Raw genomic sequence first — 21,735 nt, 5'->3', positions numbered from 1 at the left:
GACCAGAAAGGAGTGAACTTTAAACCCCAGTTATACTCAGGTTAGAAATAGCTGAGCCCACTGGTCGCTTGGTCCCTTGTCCCCACGCCCCAGAAGGCTCCTGTGAGGCCATTTAGATGGGGCCTTTGCTAATGACAGCGTGGGCACAGCCCAGTCTGTATGCTTCTTGTTGTTAATCCTCACCCGAGGATATTTCCCCATCAATTTCTAGAGAGAGTGGAAGGGAGGGAGAGACACATCTATTGGTTGCCTCCTGCACATGCCACAACCAGGGCCGGGGATTGAGCCTGCTAATGAGGTGCATGCCCTTGGCCGGAATCCCACCCTTCAGTCCATAGCCCGGCGCTCTATCTGCTGAGCCAAACTGGCTAGGGCTGTTTATATGCTTTCAACAATGACTTTTCTGGTTCTTCGGCCTCTGGCTCATTGTCAGCTTCTTGTTTACTTTCTAATGAATAAGCCTCCTCATGGCACAACGTTGTTCCGTTACAGAATGCCACTGCTCTGCCAGGGACCTGGCGAAGAACAGCCGTGCACTTAGAGAACCCGGAATACCACACCAGATGGTATTTCAAGTATTTTTTAGGACAAGGTAAGTGTGCCGTGATGGTGGCTGGGAGGGAAGGCTATTCAACATGAAAATCAGTGTTGGCGTGGTTTGCACGTGCCCTGTCCGTGTGCCGCTAACCAGTGTAAGGACACTCATTTTTTTGAGGGGGGGCAGTTGTTTTTGCCCCTGAGGAATAAAGGGGATTAGATCATCTGAATGAGTGACTTGAAACATAGAAGAATTTGCAGGGTGGAAAGCAACTTTAGATTTAACAAGGCAAGTGCCCTGAGTGTAGTGGGTTTTGAACAGTGTAAGGCAGTGGGAAGAGAAATGGCTCCCTGAGCTCCAGGGCCAATGTGGAGCTGGCAAAGGCAGTCACGGCCCCTGCCTTCATGGGTTTGAATCCTGCCCCACTGTTACTCACCATAGGACCTTACACCTGCTACTCTCTGCTTCTCTGAGACTTAGTTTCCTTATCTGTGAAGTGGGGGTGTTACTGGTTCACACCTAGCAGGTTTGGACGGAGGTTTCAAAGAGATACACAGGAAAAACCCCAGGCCTGATGCCTGGCGCGTGGCGGGAGCTCCGCCATTGGGGTGACACACGTGCACGACGAAGGGCTCTGGTGAACACACGGAGAGGTGGCAGGCAGGAGTGTGGCTCACTGCAGAAATGGAAGAACGGTCGCTGCTGTGGGATTGGAAATGAGTTAGACACATTTCTTATCAGACTAATACATTGGTTTGGAGAAGATGTGAGGCTCGAACTAGAAAATGAGAGTGGCCAGACCCAAAAGGTGTCTTTTTAAACAATCCGTTCCTGCACTGTGCTAAGAAGCTCCCTTACTTGGCAAGGCATACTTCGTTATAAAGAAAGAAATCAGTGGGAAGTGGTCAGCCTCCCAAATGCTTGCAAAACATAGTCCTGGAGCAGTGATGACGGGAGGAAGATGGTGTGGATGCCTCGGCTTCCTCAATGGCTGAAATGGTTTCTAATAAGAAACCCAGAGGGAGGCCAGGCTCTAAGCGGGGGTGGAGTCACAGGCTCTGTGATGTCACCAGGCTGGGCTTCCTCAGGGTCGCAGAATGGCTGCAGCAATTCCAGGCATCACTCCAGACACCACCACCCAGAGTTCATCCGGAAGGCCATCTCCAAGAGTGAGGAAGCCTTTCCAGAAACCTCTGACACATTTATCCTCTTGTCTCATTGGCCAGAATGGGGTCATACGCTCACCCCAGAACCAGCCCCTGGCTAGGGGAATGGGAGTGCGTGATTCTAGAGCAGCGGTTCTCAACCTGTGGGTCGAGACCCCTTTGGGGGTCGAACGACCCTTTCACAGGGGTCGCCTAAGACCATCGGAAAATACATATGTAATTACATATTGTTTTTGTGATTAATCGCTATGTTTTATGTTCAATTTGTAACAATGAAATTGGGGTCACCACAACATGAGGAACTGTATTAAAGGGTCGCGGCATTAGGAAGGTTGAACCACTGTTCTAGAGAGTGATTGGGTTCTGTCTCAAGCTGGGTTCGGGATTGCTGCTCCCCGACCCTGTGCGAAGGGCTGGATACCACCTGACGTGCCCCCACACCGGGGACTGGAGGAGCCATTAGGCTGTCCCTGTCCTAAGCCCATCTCTTCCCCAGTCCATCAGAACTACATCGGAAATGATGCTGAGAAGAGCCCCTTCTTCTTGTCCGTGACCCTTTCTGACCAGAACAATCAGCGAGTCCCTCAATATCGTGCAATTCTCTGGAGGAAAACGGTAAGTAACTGGTTTGGGCCTGGAGTTTCCTCCCACTTAACCTGTGTGCTCTGCTGCTTCTGTTTACATAAGTGTCCACATCACGTGTCAGAAATGTCTTCTTTTAGGCAGGTTAAGGTAACAGCCTGACGTAAAGGCATTTTTGTAGAGAAGCCAAGGGCGGCCTGAGATGGGGTGTATGGACAGAGAGGCTCCCGCCCCTGCGGTTCTTCGTGAACTGCCCACAGGGAGGGGGAGCCCAGGGCTCATGGGATTGGCCATTTGTGTTTTTCTTCACCACAAACGATGTGGGTCCTTCGTTCATTCCTTTTCATGCTCCCAACATCTACTGGGGTACTTTCCCTGCGTTAGTCACAGTGGGAGGAGGACACGGGCTTCCACCAGGAAACAGAGGACTCACACAGGCCTTCCGCAAGATTCAGTGGTTTCTCATTCGAGTCTCGGACTTGGGGCTATCACATTTGGGGCCTGTTATGTTTTCATGATCTTTGAGGCTGATCTGACCCTCGACTCAGAGACCAAACCCCATTCTCGCCTGGCTCAGACGGCACATCTGCTCACAACCCCGAAGGCGTGGAGGACCTGTCAGTCTGTCCGTGGAAGAGGCTGTAATGCTGAGACCCATGAGTGCTGGGCTAGGAGAGGGGCAGACGCTGTCCAGTCTGAGCACGATTCTGCGTCATATAATGACTTTACTCATAGCTGGGCCACTGACGGGAGTGAGAAAGGCCAGGCGTGGTTCCTTCAAGTGACCGGGGAGGGAGCTTTCAGAGATGGGAGTTGCCACGCTTCTCTGATTGGGCGTTTTGACTTTCCAGGGTACCCAGAAAATATGCCTCCCCTACAGCCCCACCAAGACGCTCTCTGTGAAGTCCATCTTAAGGTGAGTGCCGCCGAGTGGAACCCCAACCCCAGGAGCCGGGGTCACTCTGTCAGCTCTCTGTCTTCCTCATCTGTAAAATGGGGATAAACTAGTGCTTGCCTCACCGACTAAACGAGACAGGCCCTTACAGCATTTAGCAGAGGGCCTGGCATAGGTACACGCTTTAACACTAGCTCTTGTGTTTGCCTGTCACGAGCAGAGGAATCCTGGCTGAAGGGGCCTCAGAGGTCTGGTTCAGTGGCCCTGGTTTTCCTCTCCAGGGGCATAGGCAGCAGGAAATGCTCATTGCTTGTCCAAAGTAAAACAAAGAACAACCTTGTCGGGATGGTCTTTTGCCATTCGTGGCAGAGGAATTACCGCAGGAAGAAATACCAGGTCATCTTCATTACATCTCAGTTTATCATGACTCGTTCTGTAACTGTCAATGAGTCACTCTTTTAGGAAATAAAAGTAAGAATCATGAAGATTAGTCAGGGTTGCCCAAAGCAAATGCTCTCGATTCCTCCCCGCCCCCCTTACCATCGAGTGCCATTGGGGACAGTTATGTAAGGAAAGTACAGTGTGGTGTCTGGTTACTGTCCTATGTTCACATAGTTACTCCTGGATTCCTCCTCGCTCGTCTGTCTTCGGGGTCCAGGCCCTCCCACAATTTCCTAGGACAGTGGTGGGCAAACTGCGGCTCGCGAGCCACATGCGACTCTTTGGCCCCTTGAGCGTGGCTCTTCCACAAAATACCACCTGCGGGCGTGCACGTACAGTGCGATTGAATCTTCATGGCCCATGCGCAGAAGTCGGTATTTTGTGGAAGAGCCACACTCAAGGGGCCAAAGAGTCGCATGTGGCTCGCGAGCCGCAGTTTGCCCACCACTGTCCTAGGAGATGCTCTCTAGCTTCTCTGAAGAGCCGAGACCTGCTCCGCGTCGTTCCCGTTCCTGCCGCACCTGCCTCACGCTCTCTGTTCTGTTTCAGTGCCATGAATCTGGACAAATTTGAGAAAGGCCCCAGGGAAATTTTTCATCCTGAGATACAGAAGGTAACAGGACTTTCTGCTTCATAATTGTACCACTTCGATCCGTGTTAGGTCCTGGAGAACTCACACTGAGATCCTGCTATGCCAGGCCCAAGGGGCAGGCCGGGAGTCTGTATTCTAGGCATAGCCACAGCTGAGATCGCTAGCAACAGGCTCCTCCACCAGTGGTCCGAAAGGGGTGTGTCAGAAGGATCTTATTGGCCTAAAAGCCCCTCCTTGTACTGAGTGATACAGAGTTATGGGGAATGTCAGATTTTTAAAAAAATAATAAATACGAAATGTGGCTCTAGCCAGTTTGGCTCAGTGGATAGAACGTCAGCCTGTGGACTAAAGGGTCCCAGGTTCGATTCCGGTCAAGGGCACATGCCAAGGTTGTGGTCTCGATCCCCAGTGGAGGGCGTGCAGGAGACAGCCGATCAATGGTTCTCTCTCATCATTGATGTTTCTGTCTCTCTCTCCCTCTTCCCTTCCTTTTTGAAATTAAAAAAATATATATATTAAATAAATATGAAATGTGCTTGTCAAGCTGTGATTCAGGTAGAACGCTGTGCTGGGACCAAAAGGGACTGAGGCAAAACCAGGTGTGGGAGGTCCAGCTTGAAGCAACTGTAAGCCCTGTTATGCTTAGAAGTAATTTTTATAGCAAACATAAGAACAGTTAGAGTTATAAGTCGGTGTGCCTCTGGCACTTCATTTGTTTGGCTTATCAACCCTTTCCTTCTGGGAGGGGATGTGACCCCCAGACACTGAGCCCCAAAACCCACGGAGCGCACTGGTGCTCCTTCCCGTGGCTGCTGCTGCGCTCACCTCTGCCCAGTCGCCCTTGCCTGCTCGCCCTTCCGTAAAGTAAGAGGACAAGTAAACGAGATACAGCAGCCTCTGCTGTTTATAGCACAGCAGAGACGTCCATGCTGTCCCCACATTCATGGTCCAGCTTTCTTTCCCTTACAAGTAACTATTCCCAGGAGCTTGCCCAGTGTGTGCGTGTGAGTGTGCGTGCGTGCATAAGTGTGAGTGTGTGCATGTGCGTGTTTGTGTGCACGTGTGTATGCGTGCGCGTATGCATGAGTGTGTGTGCGTGTGCGTGTGTATGCGTGCACATGAGTGTGCCGCTTGGCAGCAGTGTTTCCCCGGCTCTCACCAGGTTTCTGTAGACCTCCCTTAGGAAGCCGTGAGCAGCAGGCTTTGGGTTTAGGGGAAAGAGTTCTTAAAAAATCCCTGGATCTAAGAAGTAAATAGAACTAAGCCGCCTGCATTACGAAGACGGCCTCTTTCCACCAAGTGGCTGCTGCTTGGAAATGTGATCTGTTTCTGGCTGCTCTGTCGTAGCAGCATTTTTCTTGGCCAGAACCTTCCAGGAGGCAGTGTGTGCAAGGCCGGCTGAGATGACGGACCTAGGGGTCTGTGTCTTCCTTCCCACAGCCGTGCACCGTCTTTGTTTCCAGATAATAAGACTTTCTGAAATGACCAGGCATTTTGTAAAAGTCTGTAGAGCTACATTTAAATGTTTACAGCACTTCTGGGTGGGGGATAAACTTCAGTAAATTAAAGCTCGGCTTTCATAGGAAGTCGAAATACAAGGATCGCTGCTAAGCACGGACATAACTTTTCAAACTTTGTTTGACAGGACCTGCTGGTTCTCGAAGAACAAGAGGTAAGTGCCTTGCTGAGCCGTCTGTCCCTCTGTGCTCGGCGTCCGCGTGTATAACCACGCTCTCCTTCCAGTTCGACCTCTCCGTGTCTACGGTACTTCCTGACACGGTTTCTCAGGGGTGGTTCAGGGGTGTCTGTGCAGCCACTATAGAGACGCAAACAGCCAAGCTACTTAAATCTGCTGGGGAATATTCACATTTTAGCCTCGGGATCGGTGCAGGTAGGAGATTTTAATTTTCATCCAATTAAAGTAGGCGTCTACACTTGATCACACACTCAGTTTACGGAATGCCATATATAGTGTGGTTCCAGCCCTGTCTGTTGCCCCACTTTAAAAAAATGTTTTCTAAGTACATCACTAACATAGAGAAAAACCTAAAATATTATAAATTGGCAATTTGAGTCAGTAAATTACCGTTGTGCATACTTGCCTCTCGGTACGTGGTCATATCATTCGTCCAGTTGCTCAGGCCAAACTTGGAAAAATCCTAGCATCTCTCTCTCTCTCTCAGCCCATCTCTGACCCATCAGCACATCCTGTTGACACGCTTCGAGACAATCCCTAATCCACACATTTCTCAGGCTTCCCTACCACCACGCTCATTCGCTCATTCGCTTAATCCTGCCAGCTTCCCAGCGAAGCGGAGGGTCCTCAGCAGGGTCCTGGTGGCAGGGGCCAGTCACAGGGCAGCCCAGTGACCAGTCAGCAGAGGGTCTCATTTCTGCTAATGACTCGGCTTCACTCAGTTCACAGCCATCCTGAGAAGACTGTGGCATGGGGACTGGAAAGAGCCGTGGAAGCCCGGCTTCCAGCTCCCGTCCCCCCGCTCACCTGGTACCGGCCTCGGGCAGCCTCGCCTTCCCTGGGCTTCCGCTGTCTTGTCTGTGAGATGGAAGTGGATTTGGTGGACCTCAGGGTCCCCTCTGGTTCTAACGGGCTGTCAGTTCATAGCTCGGTGCTCTGGCCATTGACCCCGACCTTCTGCCCTGGGCTCGCTAGCTGTCAGGTCAGCTGTGCCTGGTCCCGGGCCTCCTGACAGTCCGCTGGTTTGCTCCTCTGGTCCAGCAGTTCTCAAAGTGGGTCCCTGGACCACAGCCTCAGCATCACCAGGGAGCTTGTCAGAGATACTCGTTCTTGGGCCCAACTCCAGAAATGACTTGGAGATTCTGGGAGTGGAGCCTGGCACTCTTACTTTTAATATATTTGTATTGATTTCAGACAAAAAGGGAGAGAGAGACACACACACATCACTGATCAGCTGCCTCCTACACGCCCCCTACAGGGGACTGAGCCCACAACAGGCATGTGCCCTGACCCGGAATGGAACCCTGGTTCATGGGTTGACACTCCATCACTGAGCCACACCAGCGGGCTAGCACTCTTTATTTTAACAAGCCAACAAGGTGATTCCGATGCCTGGCCAGGTTCGAGAACCTCTGCTTTAGTCTCTGCACTTTTCTTCTGAGAACCCCAAGCCTCTGTGGACCCCAAGCCACTGGGGGTACTTTTGAAGGGACCCCTGAGAGTGGAGGAGGAGGTGCCAGAGTTCTGGAGCCATGTGACCACTAGCAGCATTGCCAGAGAAGGGAGAGTTAGAGAGCACAGAACCCTAAAGCGGAGAGATCCCTGACAGAATGCCGAGTTTACCCAACACTGGGGCAGCTTGTGAAAAAGAAGTTGTATCGGACCCGTCTGTTTCTTTCTCGTTTATTCTGCACAGTTAGGCCATGAGTCTTCATCCACCCCCTCGGTACACCCAGCTCTGTGGTGGGCCCTGCAAAGCTGGTGGAAAGTAAGACCTGTATGATCCCTCCTTCTCAGGATTCAGGTTCCAGTGGCAGAACAGACAAATACGCAAGCTTAACAAAAGCATCAGAGTGTGAATGTGCTCTTAGAAAAACAAATAAGGTGCTGTGATGGAGAGGGCCCTGGGGGAGGGTGACTATTTGGGGAGGTCAGGGAAGGCCTCCCTAGAATGGACATTTGAGCTGAGAGCGCGTGATGGGAATGGCCTCCACGGAAGGAGCTGAGGAAGGGCTGCAGGTGGAGGGGCCAGCATGGCGCGCCCTCCCTTGTCCCTGCTCCACATAGAAAATCACTGCGTGTAGAACTACGCTGGCTGGTGGGTGTCACGCATCTGCCCCTTGCTGTGTTGGGGACAGAAACTGTCTGAGACCCTTAGATATTCCAAGTCTTGGCTCCGGAATGTAGCTGTCCTGACGCCTGGCATTGTGTCCTGACCCTGCACCTCTGCCCCCACGGGCCAGTGCTTTTAACACCTCCGATTCTGGTCTGCCCCTTCGCGGACCACAAAAATTCCCCCAGCGAGTGGAGGGCCAAGCGGCCTTGTAAAGGTTGATTCTCTTCCAACCCTAGATTTTACTCTATTAGGAAATACTTCAAGAAATGCAAAAGCAAAGCATAGAGGCTAATGTAATGAGACCTAGAAATTCACCCTTGGCTTAAGGGAAAAAAACTATTAAAAATACACTGAGCTCACCCAGCTGGCGTGGCTCAGTAGTTGAGCATCGACCTATGAACCAGGAGGTCACAGTTCAATTCCCAGTCAGGGCACATGCCCGGGTTGTGGGCTCAATCCCCAGTGTGGAGCATGCAGGAGGCAGCTGGTCAATAATTCTCTCTCATCATTGATGTTTCTATCTCTCCCTTCTTCTCTGAAATCAATACGTTTTTAAATACATTGAGTTCTCTGACCTCATTCCTCTTCTGTAGAAGCTATTACCTTGCATTGGTATCATTCCTGCAGGACCTGATTTCAATCCAGTGTTTAGAGTTGAGGATAGTGGACTGAACATTTGTACTAGCTACTTCTTTTTTTATTGAATTTATTGGGGTGACATTGGTTAATAAAATTATATAGGCTTCAGGTGTATAATTCCAAAATACATCATCTGTGTGGTGTGTTCACCGTCCCCTGTCAAGTCTCCTTCCATCACCATTTACCACCCCCCACCCTCGTCTACCTGCCCCCATCCCACTTTCCCTCTGGTAATCACCATACTGCTGTCTGTGTCTATGAGGTGTTTTGTTTTATTTTGTTTTGCTTAATGATTCCAGAGGTGGGGAACCATTTTCTGCCAAGGATCATCATTTGCGATCCATATAAAATTATCAACTTAAAAATTAGCCTGCTCACCCTGACCGGTTTGGCTCAGTGGATAGAGCGTTGGCCTGTGGACCCAAGGGTCCCAGGTTCGATTCCGGTCAAGGGCATGTACCTTGGTTGCAGGCACATACCTAGTAGGGAGTGTGCAGGAGGCAGCTGATCGATGTTTCTCTCTCACTGATGTTTCTAACTCTCCCTCTCCCTTCCTCTCTGTAAAAAATCAATAAAATAGATATTTTTTAAAATTAGCCTGCTATATTTGGTCAAACATTTAATTAACTCGCCCCTAATGCCTTAGGAGGGCCAGACCAAATGATTTTGAGGGCCTTCTAGGACCCGTGGGCCAGACATTCCCCACCCCTGGAATCCCTTCACCTTTTTCACCCAGCCCCCTGCCCCCCTCCCCTCTGACAGCTGTCAGTCTGGTCTCTGTCCCTATGAGTCTGTTTCTATTTTGTTTGTTCACTTATTTTGCTCATTAACTTCCACATATAAGTAAAACCATTTGGTACTTGTCTTTCTCTGTTCTGGCTACTTCAGCCTCCCCCCTATCTGTTGTGTGGCTTCTTGAGATTCAGTGTCTTTAGGAATTGGGGGGAATGAGCTACAGTTTCCATTTCTATTTCTAAGAGCCCACAGGTCTCAGCCTCACACTGTCGTACTGAGCTTTGACTGCACTGAGCTCCCCAGTGCTGCCTGGGGTCTGGGCCCTGCGGATGGGTTGGTCGGAAGATGGTACCAGCCTGTGGGTTCTGGGGGCCACTGACCTGCAGCTCTGTTTGCTGCAGGATGGACCTGGCCGCCTTAGGACATGACAGATGAATGAACTCATAAAAGCAGAGTTTCACTGTCAGAATCCACAGAGAGGAAGGCGTGACTGTTCTTCGTGTTGGTCAAAACTGGGAGAGAGGGGAGGGAGTCATCCCCCTGGGCCCAGGCTGTCATGGCCGTGTCCCTGGGTAACAACCAGCACGTCGCACAACTGGGCGTGCTCTGCTGACAAGATGAAAGTCACCCCTTTTGTTGTCTTATTGCAGGGCTCTGTGAACTTCAAGTTCGGGGTTCTTTTTGCCAAAGACGGGCAGCTCACCGATGACGAGATGTTCAGCAACGGTGAGTATCTCCCCTGCTGACAGGACCACCGCCCCCCCCCCCCCCATTTCAGCTCTGACAACCGAAACCGACGGAAACCAAACTTGCCGGTGGGGTTGGAGCCTTTATTTAATGCAGAGAAACCGCCGGTAGTTTCAGCAAAGTGTGGGGTGAATTCCCAGGGTAAATTTGGTAAGGCAGATGTTACCCCGTTTCGTTGGTTTGATAAATACTTACGGGTCGCTTAACTTGTCCCGGGTCTCGGTGGGAAGTGACGTGGGGTCGGAAGAAGCTGGTTCTGCATAATCGGGAGCAGAGGGGGCCTCTTCCCTGTGAGGTCAGGGCTGGGGGATTGTAAGATGGCGTCATTTCCTGTTATTTAGCACTTGTCATGTTCAGTGTCTTCTATTATTCGTGGAAACGGTCATCGTGTGTTACCCCTTGTGGCCCCGCCGCGGGAGGGCTGGTTAGTCTGATGCTGTGGCTTCCTTCCCGTGTCCTGGGAGCCGTGGCCCTCCTGCCGGGCCCACCCTTTCCCACAGTACACACCATTCGTCCGCAGAGCTGGCTCTTCAGCGGCTGCAGCTAGAGGAGGACTTGCTGCCGCACCCCCTCACACTTTCCCTTTTTCCACAGAAATCGGAAGTGACGCTTTCCAGAAATTCTTACACCTCCTGGGCGACACAATCACTCTGAAGGGCTGGACGGGCTACCGTGGCGGTCTGGACACCAAAAGTAAGCTCGCCCTGGCTTGGCTCTGCTGGCATTGGTAGGCCTCCTGCCGCCGGCCTGAACTTATACCCAAGTCGGGGAAAGAGGGTAAGCGGGGGTTTGAGCCCCACACCAGCCTGGCACGGGGCCGCTGTTCAGTCTGCCCATGTTTCATGGACACACACGGTCAGTATTGGTGTGGCATCTTGTGTTGCTTTTGTCCTGTCCACTGGCGGTAACTGGAAGGCGAGGAGTTACAGCACACTCTCCCTTCTAGCTCAGACTTCCCATGCCGTCCTGCCTCCGGGGCGAGGCACGAGGCTGTGAGCAAGCGAGCGGAGAGCGGGAGGGGGAGGGCTGCCCACGGGCAGCGTTCACACTGCGCTCCCCGCAGGTGGACAGTCCAGAGGGACCTTAGGGACCGTCCGATTGTCTGCAGCCCCTCGTCTGTCTCACATGGAGACCCTTCCTCCGGCCCCGGCGTTCACTGCACCCACTCAGTGCATGTTCGTGTTTTACAGATGACACCACAGGGATCCACTCGGTCTACACTCTCTACCAAGGCCACGAGATCATGTTCCACGTGTCCACCATGCTGCCGTACTCCAAGGAGAACAAGCAGCAGGTGGGTGCAAGCACCGGCACTCGGCCGCAGGCCCTCACACGTGACTGACAGCAGAAAGCTCCGCCAGTTTCCTGGAGTCAGACTAAGGTGCCAACAGAGGAGCAGAGCTTCGGCCCCAGTTCAGGGTGCTGTCTGCAGTCTCTGCACTGGAACCTTCCACAGCCTTAGGGAGAACCACCCTCCCTGGTGCCTTCGCCAGAAAGTAATGAAGGGCCAGAGGGAGCAGTGCACGCCGTGTCTGTGTGAGAGCGTGTGTATCTGCGTGTGTGGATGTGTGTGTATCTGCATGTGTGAGCGCGTGTATTTGCGTGTGTGGATGTGTGTGTATCTGCATGTGTGAGCGCGTGTATCTGCATGTGTGATCATGTGTATCTGTGTGAGAGCATGTGTATCTGCGTGTGTGTGAGTGGTTTGTGACTCCTGAGAGGCTGTTTTGCATTTACGCTGCCTTTCCCCTGTGACTCCTCGCAGTGGGCCTTGTGTCTTGTCCGGAACCTAAAATAAGTGCGTTCTGAGTAATGGCTGATGAGTTTGCAAAAAGATAATGTGATCTATGAGACTGAAAGTATTTCCTGTCTGGCCCTTTACAGAAAAAAACACTGACCACACGCCGAGGAGATCATTTTGGAAAGGCCAGCTGGGTCAGCTTAGGTAGGGCCTTGTTTTAACCAGTATCTGCGTCAGAACTAAGCTTTTCTAAAAATCCACACGCTGAGCCCATGCCCAGGGAATTCGGATGCACCGCCTCTTGTTTGGGGGCCTTGGATGCCAGGCTAAGGTGATGATGAATGAAGATGAACGCGATCAGAAAAGTAAAATGGGAGAGTGGAGGCAGGGAGGCTGGCTAGGAGGCTTCTGCAGAGGCTGGATGAGGACATGAGGCCCGAATTGGGAGAGGCGAGGTGGAGATGGACAGCAGAGCTGGGAGCCGGCTGGTAAACCCTGGGAGGCAAGGCGTGAAAGCGGCCAAAGCTTGGGCCCTGGTCCTGGTGGCTGTCGCACTGTGCTGCTTTTTCAGCTCTGCTGGGTCTGAGCGGCCTTCTCAGTGATGCTATTTATGCTCAATCCAGGTGGAAAGGAAGCGCCACATCGGGAACGACATCGTCACCATTGTGTTCCAGGAAGGAGAGGAGCCCTGTCCTGCCTTTAAGCCTTCCATGATCCGCTCCCATTTTACACGTATCCTGGGCCTTGTGACTGCTCTGGTTCGGTGGGCTATCACTCAGCCTCATGGGACGGAAATGGCCCTCTCGCCAAGAGTTATCATTGACTTGCATGTTATAATTGTTTTGTGTTGGTAGATTCTTACATCTGCCATTGGGATTTTCCTTCAGCATCATTCTCTCTTCTCTCTCCATCCCTTGGAGTAATTGTGGATTAATTCCCAGACAGTCCTTGACTTCTGAAATCTCTTCCCTTCCCTCAGGTAGTCTCTGAAATGAGGGAAACTTCCTACCATCCATCGATAAAAACTGAATTAGAAGAATTCTGGTGAATCCTCTGAGAAATTTGCTTTGGGTATAAAAACTTGCAAGTGAGGATAAAAAGCCAAAATACTATTTCTTTGTTGATTCTAAGCCCTCATAATAGCTGCTTCATTGTCATCTCTTAAAATCTGAAATGATAGAATTCATCATTTTTATTTGCTTCCTCTCGTTTCTGTGTAGCTCATGTTGCCAGCATGGGACGGGAGGGTGGCTCTGCAGGTGGCAGAGGGGCGCGCATTCTTTTTAGACTTTCATTTCACTTTGGGGCACATTTGTGTCTGGAAGGGGCCAGGCAGGTAGTGGGTGCAGATTCCTTCCTCTGAGGCGAGATGGGGAAGCACTTTGAGGAACTGATGGCATTGCCACCCGAGCTAAGGAAAGCGGGGCGATGCGGGGAGGTGCGGGGGGCAGGGAGTTAGCGGGAGGAAGCTGCCTGGAGGGTTGGTACTGTTTCAACTCAGCGTGCCTGGCACAAGCCAAGTAGGGGCTCCCAGAGGCTGCCACCAGCTACATGAGTGTGTTTGGTTTGTTTATTCTACCAAAGCCAGAAGGAGAAAGGGGAGCTGCTTTTCTCTTCAGAATGTGTCAGATGGAATCTATGACTGGTTTCCTGTTGGGATCTTTGCATTCCAGGCAACAGAGTTGCTCTTTTTGCTTTGCTGGCGCCTTCCTTGCTTAGCAGCTTTATTCATGTTGCTCTCCTGACACACTTGGAGGTTTAGCTCTTTCCCCAAAGGATAAACACTCAGTGGCTGGACCTACGTCTGCCCGGGTGGTCTCTTTCCAAAAAGTCCTCCAAAGGGTGGGCGACAGGTGCCCTGCCCACAAAGGGCGGGTCTGGGATGACTCCCCACGGATTTTCAAAGCACAAGCCTTGGACTGTGAGCATTTGATTAATTTCCTTAACCATTACCACAGATATTTTTGCCTTAGTGAGGTATGATCAACAAAACGACAATTACAGGTAGGTACTGACTTCGTCATCATCTCTGGTTCTGATTCGCACGTTTGCTTGCTAATTTGTGTTCATAATGTGAGACTCCTGATATAGATATTTCTCGATTGAGTTGATGTCCTCGCCTTAGAGAACTTTCTTCAAGGCCACCCTCTCTTTGGGGAAAACTTGTTCCCTGTGACGCTGCTCCGTGCAGGAGACCGAGGCCGGGTGCTTCGGGGTTTTATGGTCTGATCCTGACCAGAGCACCCCTTTCCTAGGCTGTCCCCTGGCCTGTTTGTCCTTCTGGTCTCAAACACTCCTCTGTTAAGGGATCATGACGTTGTGAAAAGAGCACGAACTTTAGGCCAAATAGACCTGGGTTGGAACCCCGACTGTCCCTTATAGCGTGGAGGCTCTGAGAAAGCATCTGTCAGCTTAAGCCTCGGGTGATGCCAGGGTGAGGTAATGATGCCACCTTGGCAGGTTGGTGAGAATCCATTGATGACGTGTCTTAAAATACCAGTGTGCTCCCTGGTGTGCAGAGGGTGCCCAGTGGCGGCCTTTGCTGTGACTCCTGGGCCGCCCGACCTTGCCCACGGCTGCTGGGCTGGGCCACGAAGGACACGGGGAGAGCTGGCCTCTGCCCGAATGCACAGTGGCCAGGCGCTGGCAGCCACAGGAAGGCACCGTCTGGGGTGTGAATATTCCTACCCCGTCACGTGGGCAGCTGGACACATTTTAAGGCCCAGATGCCCGTGGCCTCTGAAGAAGCGGCAGGTGACTGCGGCGTGCTCTCTGCAGGCTGAAAATCTTCTCGGAAGAAAGCGTGCCCCTCTTCGGCCCGCCCCTGCCCTCCCCGCCCGTGTTCACAGACCACCAGGAGTTCAGGGACTTCTTGCTGGTGAAATGTAAGTGCTGTTTTGAAGTGTTTTTTGCAACTTGTTCTGCGTCAGAATACGTTCTTCAGACTCCGATGCTGTGTAAGGAAGTGTGTTGCTCGGGCATCGATTCCGTGCCAGGTACTCTCATTCTCCGTGCGAAGTGTCTGTAGTTTCCTGAGGTGTGTGCAGCTGCCCGGTGTCCCCCTGTGTCCCTGCCCTCCTTCCCCTCACCTGCGAGGAAGGGTCCTGAGACCTGGGTGCGGGGGTGAGCCGTGTCTGTGGAGTGCGGGCTCAGGGAGGGAACCACCACGGGCTGGTAGTCCTTTCACCAGGGATTGGAGATCGCTCAGCAACAAAGGACTCAAGTTATCCTTGGCTTTAAATGGAGCCAGTCGCCTGGCCGTTGTGGCTCAGTGGTTGAGTGTCGAACCATGAACCAAGAGGTTGCTGGTTCGATTCCGTCAGGGTACCTGCGGGCTCAATCCCCAGTAGGGGGAGTGCAGGAGGCAGCCCATCGATGTTTCTATCTCTCTCTCCCTCTCCCTTCCTCTCTGAAATCATTAAAAAGTGTATATATCTGTGTGTTTTTTTAATGGAGCCAGTCAGCAGGGAGACTTCTTCAGCCCCCTCTTGGGGTGGGAGGTCATGAAGGGTTCAATTGAAGATTTGCACAGGGGACCCAGTGGAAGAACACAGGCCAAAGGTTATGAGAAGGGGTGCTGAAGTCACAGAGGAAGGAGCCAGGAGGATGGGGGGGGAGGGGGGGGCTGGTGGACTGAGAGAAAAGGTGGAAGCCAACGATCAGACGTCTCTGAACCCTGACGTGGGTTTATTGGGAGGGAGGGAGTGGGCCAGGTAGAAAACTAGACAACAGGAAGTAGCATTTCAGCAAAAAAAAAAAAAAAAGGAACTTTTCTCCTTATTCAGCTAAAACAAGTCATTTAGGATGGATATTTCTAGGGTGCTAAGGAAAAAATAGTGTCAAACAAAAAAATTCCCAGTCCCAAAATGAGAGGAAATGTGAAACGTTCAAAGTTTAAGTTCCTTAAGCGATGTCTTGCCAACAGCGTACAGGCCTCACCCAGGAACAGCCTGTCGCAGGGAGGTCGCTGTCCGGCCTGTGAGCGCCGTCCTTCCTTCGGCCCTCCGTCTGAGAAAGAGAACTGTTAATAATAGCTCAGCCATTCAGTTGGCTGTGCCTAGCACTGTGCTACCTCTTTATATGTATTATGTCATTTAAAAATGTACAACAACCCTTACAAGGAAATACAGTTATACCCATTTTACAAGGTAGAAAACTGAGGCCCCACACAGCTACACTGTTTGCTGAGAATGTATGTGGCAGCACCGCTGGCGTTCAAACCCACCGCTGTCTGCCCCTCAGGCTCCTCACCCCCATCGCAGTCTGTCCTGTGCCCTGACGTGTTGCTGGGCAGCCACTATCATAACTTCAGTGTCTAGTCCACTAAACCACTAGCTTTCTTTTCCCAGAAGAAACTTCCATTAGGCTAAGAAGCTGAGTACTCTGCTTAGTCAAGTGTTATTTTTTTTTTCTAACAAAATATAGCAAATCTGTATCTTTAATCCCATGGAATGGCATCCTGTGGATGAGTGGGTGGATGGGTGGATGGATGGGTGGAAAGGTGGATGGGCAGGCTGGGTGTGTAGGTGTTCAGGTATTAATACACCCGCTGCTCGAAGCTTGCAGCCGGCAGGGAAGGTGCGACGGTCTTGCCCGGGACGGTCGGTTTGTATGAAGAAAGTGGGAGCGTTCTGAAGCGAGCTTCGCGAGGGCATTACTCGCGGTCGTGCCCATATTGAGAAAGCGGGTGGTGTCACTATGAGGCGGGCATTCCTCGACAGCATGTTCGCATCAGTAGCCCCTTTACAACTTGGTTTCTTTCAGTAATTAACGGTGAAAAGGCCACCTTGGAAACCCCGACCTTCGCCCAGAAGCGCCGACGCACTCTGGACATGTTGATTCGGTCGCTGCACCAGGATTTGATGCCAGACTTGCACAAGGTAACTGGTCCCTTTCCTATGCGTGGGGTTGAGCTGGGAACAGTCCCCACGATGAGTCCTGGGTAGACACGCAGAGACCTCACCTGGATCCTGCTGTCAGGACAGGCCTGTGGCTCCGTGGCCCGTGCCTGACATCCTCTCGTTCCCACAACAAGGATGGTGACTGTCCACACACAGGAAGGTGGTTTCACAAAGCCAGGGCCATGGGAGTCAAGGTGCAGGCTGGGCAGACGTGTCCAGGTCAAACAGCAGCCCCTGGAGCATTGGAGGTGCTTCTGGGGGGTGGCTGTCTTGGTGGCATTGCTCACATGACCAGGGCCGTGTGCTGGTGGGCAGGGAGCGGGGATGTGGAGAGAGCCTGGGTGCTTGGAAGGTTTTTCTGGAGCTGCTGGCTTGCTCGAGGTCACAGCCCTGGCCCTTAGCCTTCACGTGCTGGCTCTGCACCTGCCGGCTCTGTCATCCCTGCATCCAGCACAGCCCTGCCACGCGTGGGGCTCCCCAGAGCTCTGTGGAACTCTAAGGTGTGTCTCTCTTTCAGAACATGCTGAACAGACGATCGTTTAGTGATGTCTTACCAGAGTCGCCCAAGTCTGCGCGGAAGAAAGAGGAGGCCCGCCAGGCGGAGTTTGTGAGAATAGGGCAGGTGGGTCGTGTTCTGAAACCGCTTTCAGAGGATGTGCAGCTGGGAGCCCATCCGACCCGGCAAAGAATGTCAGTTCGCCCAGTCCTGCCGAGCCTGTGCTTTCCCTGTGGGAGCCTGGAAGCCCTGAGGGAGATGGTTTCGAAGCCTGCAGGCGTGGCTCTGTGCGGGCGTGGCTCTGTGCGGGCGTGGCTCTGTGCGGCATGAGTGAGAGCAGGGCGCTGTGCAGAGGGAAGAGAGAGGCCGCAGGGCCCAGCGGGGCCCCTCTGGTCAAGGGAGCGTCCCGTTGCCTGCCTCCCGTTTGCCTGCCTCCCAGAGCCTTCTTAAGAGTGGGCAGCCAATTTGGGAAAAGCACCCTGAACCCCTCCCAGGCAGGGGTGAGCAGGGGGCAGTGTCCTCACAGAGTTTCCCCTGCTGCTCAGTCAGGTGGCCCTCGGTCCTCACCTCGTTCCAGATCCTGGAGGAAATCCTCCCCTTGGCCTTGCTCCCACGCGACATCAGTATTTCTCAGTTCCGGGAGGTGGCAGCGCTTTGCTGACCCCACGTCACAACAGGAGGAGGCCAGCTGCCAGCTGCTAAGGTTCTCACCCAAAGCAGAGAGCTGAGCAAGGTGACCTTGGAGAGCCGAGAGGAAAGGTCACCGTTTCCAGACAGGTGCAGTGTCAGGCCCCCGGCGTGGTCCTTGGTTGAAGATCTCAGCTCTCCCCTCGGAGACGCTGTTCACCAGGTTTCAGGAGGTCAGAGTTGTTTTCGGTACTCGCGGTTGGAAATCACTGTATTGATTATTGATCGGTGGAGAGACAGACTGCATTTGGGTCCTTGGGTTGGGACAGTGTCAGGGCTTCCCCATACCAGGCTGCCTGCTTATCTTCAACGCGAGGGCCGTGTGGGAAGCTGGGCTCAATCTGAAATTACTCCTGTTTTGTGTTTTTAAAAACTTCAAGTCATAATTGTTGACCCTGCTGTCTTTTACTGCCTGGTAACAAACATTCAAAGAGCTCTCTGTTCTGAAGGCACTAAAGCTGAAATCCATTGTGAGAGTGGACGCCCCGTCCGGCTTGGTGGCCTCAGGGATCTGTAAAAAAGAGGTGAGTTGATGATACTTCAAGTTCAACTCTGAATGTCCTTGTCCTCAGTGAAGTTACTCAGATTCTTAGGAGGAGGTTTGTGGGGCAGGAGGAGAGCGTGAGCAGCAGTAACGTGTTCACTAGTGACCAACAAAGCACGACTTGCATCTCTCGGGCCAGCTCCGAGCCTCCCAGGGGCCCAGGCCCTCAGCAGCCCTGCTCTCAGGTCGCGTGGGCTCCTGTCCAGCTGGCCCCGCAGAGGCCAGAGACCCACATGCGGCCTCAAGAGTCTTCTCTGTCCAGGGGATGGGCTTTCCCAACCGCCCAGGCATCCACTGTCCCCTGAGCTCTCAGAGGGAGCGAGGTCAGTCCTGTGCTGAGGCGGGAAGGCCTGAGGCCTCATTCAACCCTGCAGCCTGTGCTCACCCTCGTGGCAGAGGGGAGTCCAGAGAAATGGCGAAGGCCATCCGCCCTCAGAGCCTCTGTGTCTGCGACACCTCCTCCATGATGCCCCACATAATGGAGTCCCGCCCCTTCGAGAACTCAGGAAAGCAATGGATGAGCACACAGGCCCATTACAATGTACAGATGGCATATCTGCACAGCACGGCGCCCACTGTCTCAGGGTTTCACAGGCCTGCACCCCCCCACCCCCCAGGTCCTCGAGGGCCCTTGGATCTTCTGGGTCAGAAGCCCTGTTCTGCCAGGGTGTTCTCACTTGAGTCCTTGGCTGAGAGGAGACATGTCCTTGGACTTGGTTTCCATCTCGGTGTCACTGAGTGCTCTGGTGTCCCCGTCTGGCTCTCACGTGGCATTGATATTCACTTGCTTGTCATGTTCTCCTGCTGTAAGTCACAAACCCAGAACTTCCAGAAATCTTCTTAGGAAAATGCCTTGCCAGTGACTGACCCGCTCTCACGTAGCCCTTTTTCGGGTTATAAAATGTCTTCACAGCCTTTGCACAACTTTTCAGAACAGTCCAGGCCTTCTCTTAGCAATCAGAATACTCATTTGGAGGCATGTGGTTCTTAAAGGAAGAGAGTATACTTTTCTGAGAGAGCAATAATACACAGAGAATTTGCAAATGGCACCCCTGAAGGTGACCTCAGAGCCGTCACTCTGCTTTGAGTGCATGCGCCTGCATCCAGCGGGTGCACAGCCTGGTGGGACGTCTGAGAGTGAAGAGGTACGACTTCAACTCGCCCCTGAGACTCTCCCAAATCTTCTCTCTCCTTTGAGGTCAAGCCAGGTGCTTTGGAGAAATGTTAACAGTTCTGATGGAAATGTCCACGATTCTGTGGGACTGAGACCCACCACTGAGGCCAGGCGTCCACACACCGGTCGGACGCAGTGGGAGGGAGGGCCCACTCTTCGAGCTTGAAATGAAATTGAAACTAATGACAAGAGTCACGTGGTATGAATGTCACGTGGGGAGACATGAATAGGTTTGTGGGCAGAACTTGCCAAATTCCTACTAATGTGTTATTATTTTCTTTAAGATTGTGTGGCCTTGAATGGGTCAATAAGCATTTTCCTGTGAAGACACTGCCAACTGCTCGCATTCTGTATGTCTTAATAATTTTACTGAATCAGCAACACAGGAATCTAACCTGTTTGAGAGAGTTACGTAGGACTCCCTTTTATGATGAAGTAAAATGAGCTCTCCAAAAATATAGGCATCAGTTGGTCCAACTTGCAGGTGTTAAAGAAAAACATTTGCTAAAAAAAAAAAAGGATGAACGCTTCAATTGCCCCTAAAGAGCATTTAGAACATGGGGACAGGTGATGGTGTCCGAAACACGTGCCGGCTCTCTTTTCCTGTTGCATATGGATTTGAAAGGAGACTCCGTAAGCCCTGCTGGCGTGGCTCAGTGCTTGAGAGTTCATCTATGAACCAGGAGGTCACGGTTCAATTCCCCCAGGGCACATGGGGGCATGCAGGAGGCAGCCAATCAATGATTCTCATCATTGATGTTTCTATCTCTCTGTCCCTCTCCCTTCCTCTCTGAAATCAATAAAAATATATTTTAAAAAGGAAGAAAAAAAAGGAAGGAGACTCCTTAACAACAGGAACTGAGTGCGGAGCCCGTCGAGCCCGCAGGTGGAGGCCCGGTGTCGCTGGTTCAGGCGGCGGACTGCGCGGTCCCCGGGGGGCCGGCCCATTCTTCCTGGTGCGCTTACGTTGGATGCTTGTGTCCCCTCGCAGCCCTGGGAGCCCCAGTGCTTCTGCAGTGACTTCCCCCACGAAGCCGTGTGCGCAGAGCCCTGGGGCCAGGCCTTGCTGGTCTCCACCGACGCGGGCGTCCTGCTAGTGGATGGTTAGTGAGTAGCCGCTCCTTTAAATGTCTTTGTGTGCCGTGTGCTTCTAAGACGCGTGACCGCCAGCCAAGTCCCTTTAGATAAACGTGTCCCCAGCAATGAGGTTGGCAAAGTTTCATTTCCTTACAGGAAAGTTCCTTTCATTTCCTGGGAACAGTCCGCTAGTTCCCAGGACAAGCAGAGGGACTGTTTTCTGAGCCAGCAAGCCGGAGGTGAGCCCATGTGATAGGTCCCTCCCTTGCCCGCATCGCTGGTCTGTGGGTATCGAATGACCTGCAAAAAGAATCTCCTTTTTGGCCAATACTTACCACGATTCCAACATTCACCTTAAATCGACAAGGACACGCTATTTGGAGCCACTCTCTCAGGGACACGCTCTTTCTCTCTCAAAGGTCTCTCTCTCTCTTCTTCTTCTTTTTTTTTTTTTTTTTTTTTTGAAGGTTTCTAATTCAAAAAGTACTTGGTGTCCAAAACCAACAATAAGAAGCGTAGATAATCCATTTCTGATGGATATAGAAGCAAAAGGATTTTGGCAGGAAGACAGATTTCAATTCAGTATAAAATCAAGCTTCCTGACTCCCAGGAGGGCCAGCCTGCCGGGGGTCAGCTCCCTGTCTCCACAGAGCAGCCACCAATCCGACCTGTCCTTGGTGAGGAGGCTGGAGAGGGAGTTCAGCTGCAGGTGGGGATTTAATTTAGACCCCAGGACCATTGGTGCCTTCCTGCAGGAGGGCCCTGTGGGGTTTCCAGACCCCAGATGAATGTTAAAGGGGCTAAACACTGTAACAAGTGTCTCCCGGGCTGGAGAGAGCACAGGTGGAAAGATAGCATCTTCCCAGGGCACGCCCCCCACTCTGCCCGGAAGCAGGCCGCCAGGCTCCGGTCACATAGTGACATTTCATGAGAACCCGGGAAGCCACTGCTGTGAGTGATGCAGTGGC

General features: G+C 52.2%; 1 protein-coding gene across 2 annotated transcripts in view; it reads left to right on the top strand.

Moving 5' to 3' along the window:
- GARNL3 (GTPase activating Rap/RanGAP domain like 3) overlaps positions 1 to 21,735 on the top strand; it is a 99,368-nt gene that overhangs the window by 61,084 nt on the left and 16,549 nt on the right. For both annotated transcript variants that reach the window (XM_036329598.1, XM_036329599.1), the window contains 15 exons: positions 493 to 592; positions 2,201 to 2,319; positions 3,138 to 3,202; positions 4,172 to 4,235; positions 5,860 to 5,886; positions 10,051 to 10,126; positions 10,742 to 10,840; positions 11,338 to 11,441; positions 12,512 to 12,620; positions 13,847 to 13,892; positions 14,667 to 14,773; positions 16,653 to 16,768; positions 17,307 to 17,411; positions 18,422 to 18,496; positions 20,682 to 20,793. In XM_036329598.1, coding sequence (XP_036185491.1) covers positions 493 to 592; positions 2,201 to 2,319; positions 3,138 to 3,202; positions 4,172 to 4,235; positions 5,860 to 5,886; positions 10,051 to 10,126; positions 10,742 to 10,840; positions 11,338 to 11,441; positions 12,512 to 12,620; positions 13,847 to 13,892; positions 14,667 to 14,773; positions 16,653 to 16,768; positions 17,307 to 17,411; positions 18,422 to 18,496; positions 20,682 to 20,793 — 1,324 coding nt within the window. The remainder of the gene's footprint in view (positions 1 to 492; positions 593 to 2,200; positions 2,320 to 3,137; positions 3,203 to 4,171; positions 4,236 to 5,859; positions 5,887 to 10,050; positions 10,127 to 10,741; positions 10,841 to 11,337; positions 11,442 to 12,511; positions 12,621 to 13,846; positions 13,893 to 14,666; positions 14,774 to 16,652; positions 16,769 to 17,306; positions 17,412 to 18,421; positions 18,497 to 20,681; positions 20,794 to 21,735) is intronic.

This window comes from Myotis myotis, unplaced genomic scaffold, assembly GCF_014108235.1.
Source record: "Myotis myotis isolate mMyoMyo1 unplaced genomic scaffold, mMyoMyo1.p scaffold_m19_p_12, whole genome shotgun sequence".
Taxonomy (NCBI): domain Eukaryota; kingdom Metazoa; phylum Chordata; class Mammalia; order Chiroptera; family Vespertilionidae; genus Myotis; species Myotis myotis.
Note: the sequence above shows the minus strand (reverse complement) of the source record. Positions and strands in the feature narration are given on the sequence as shown.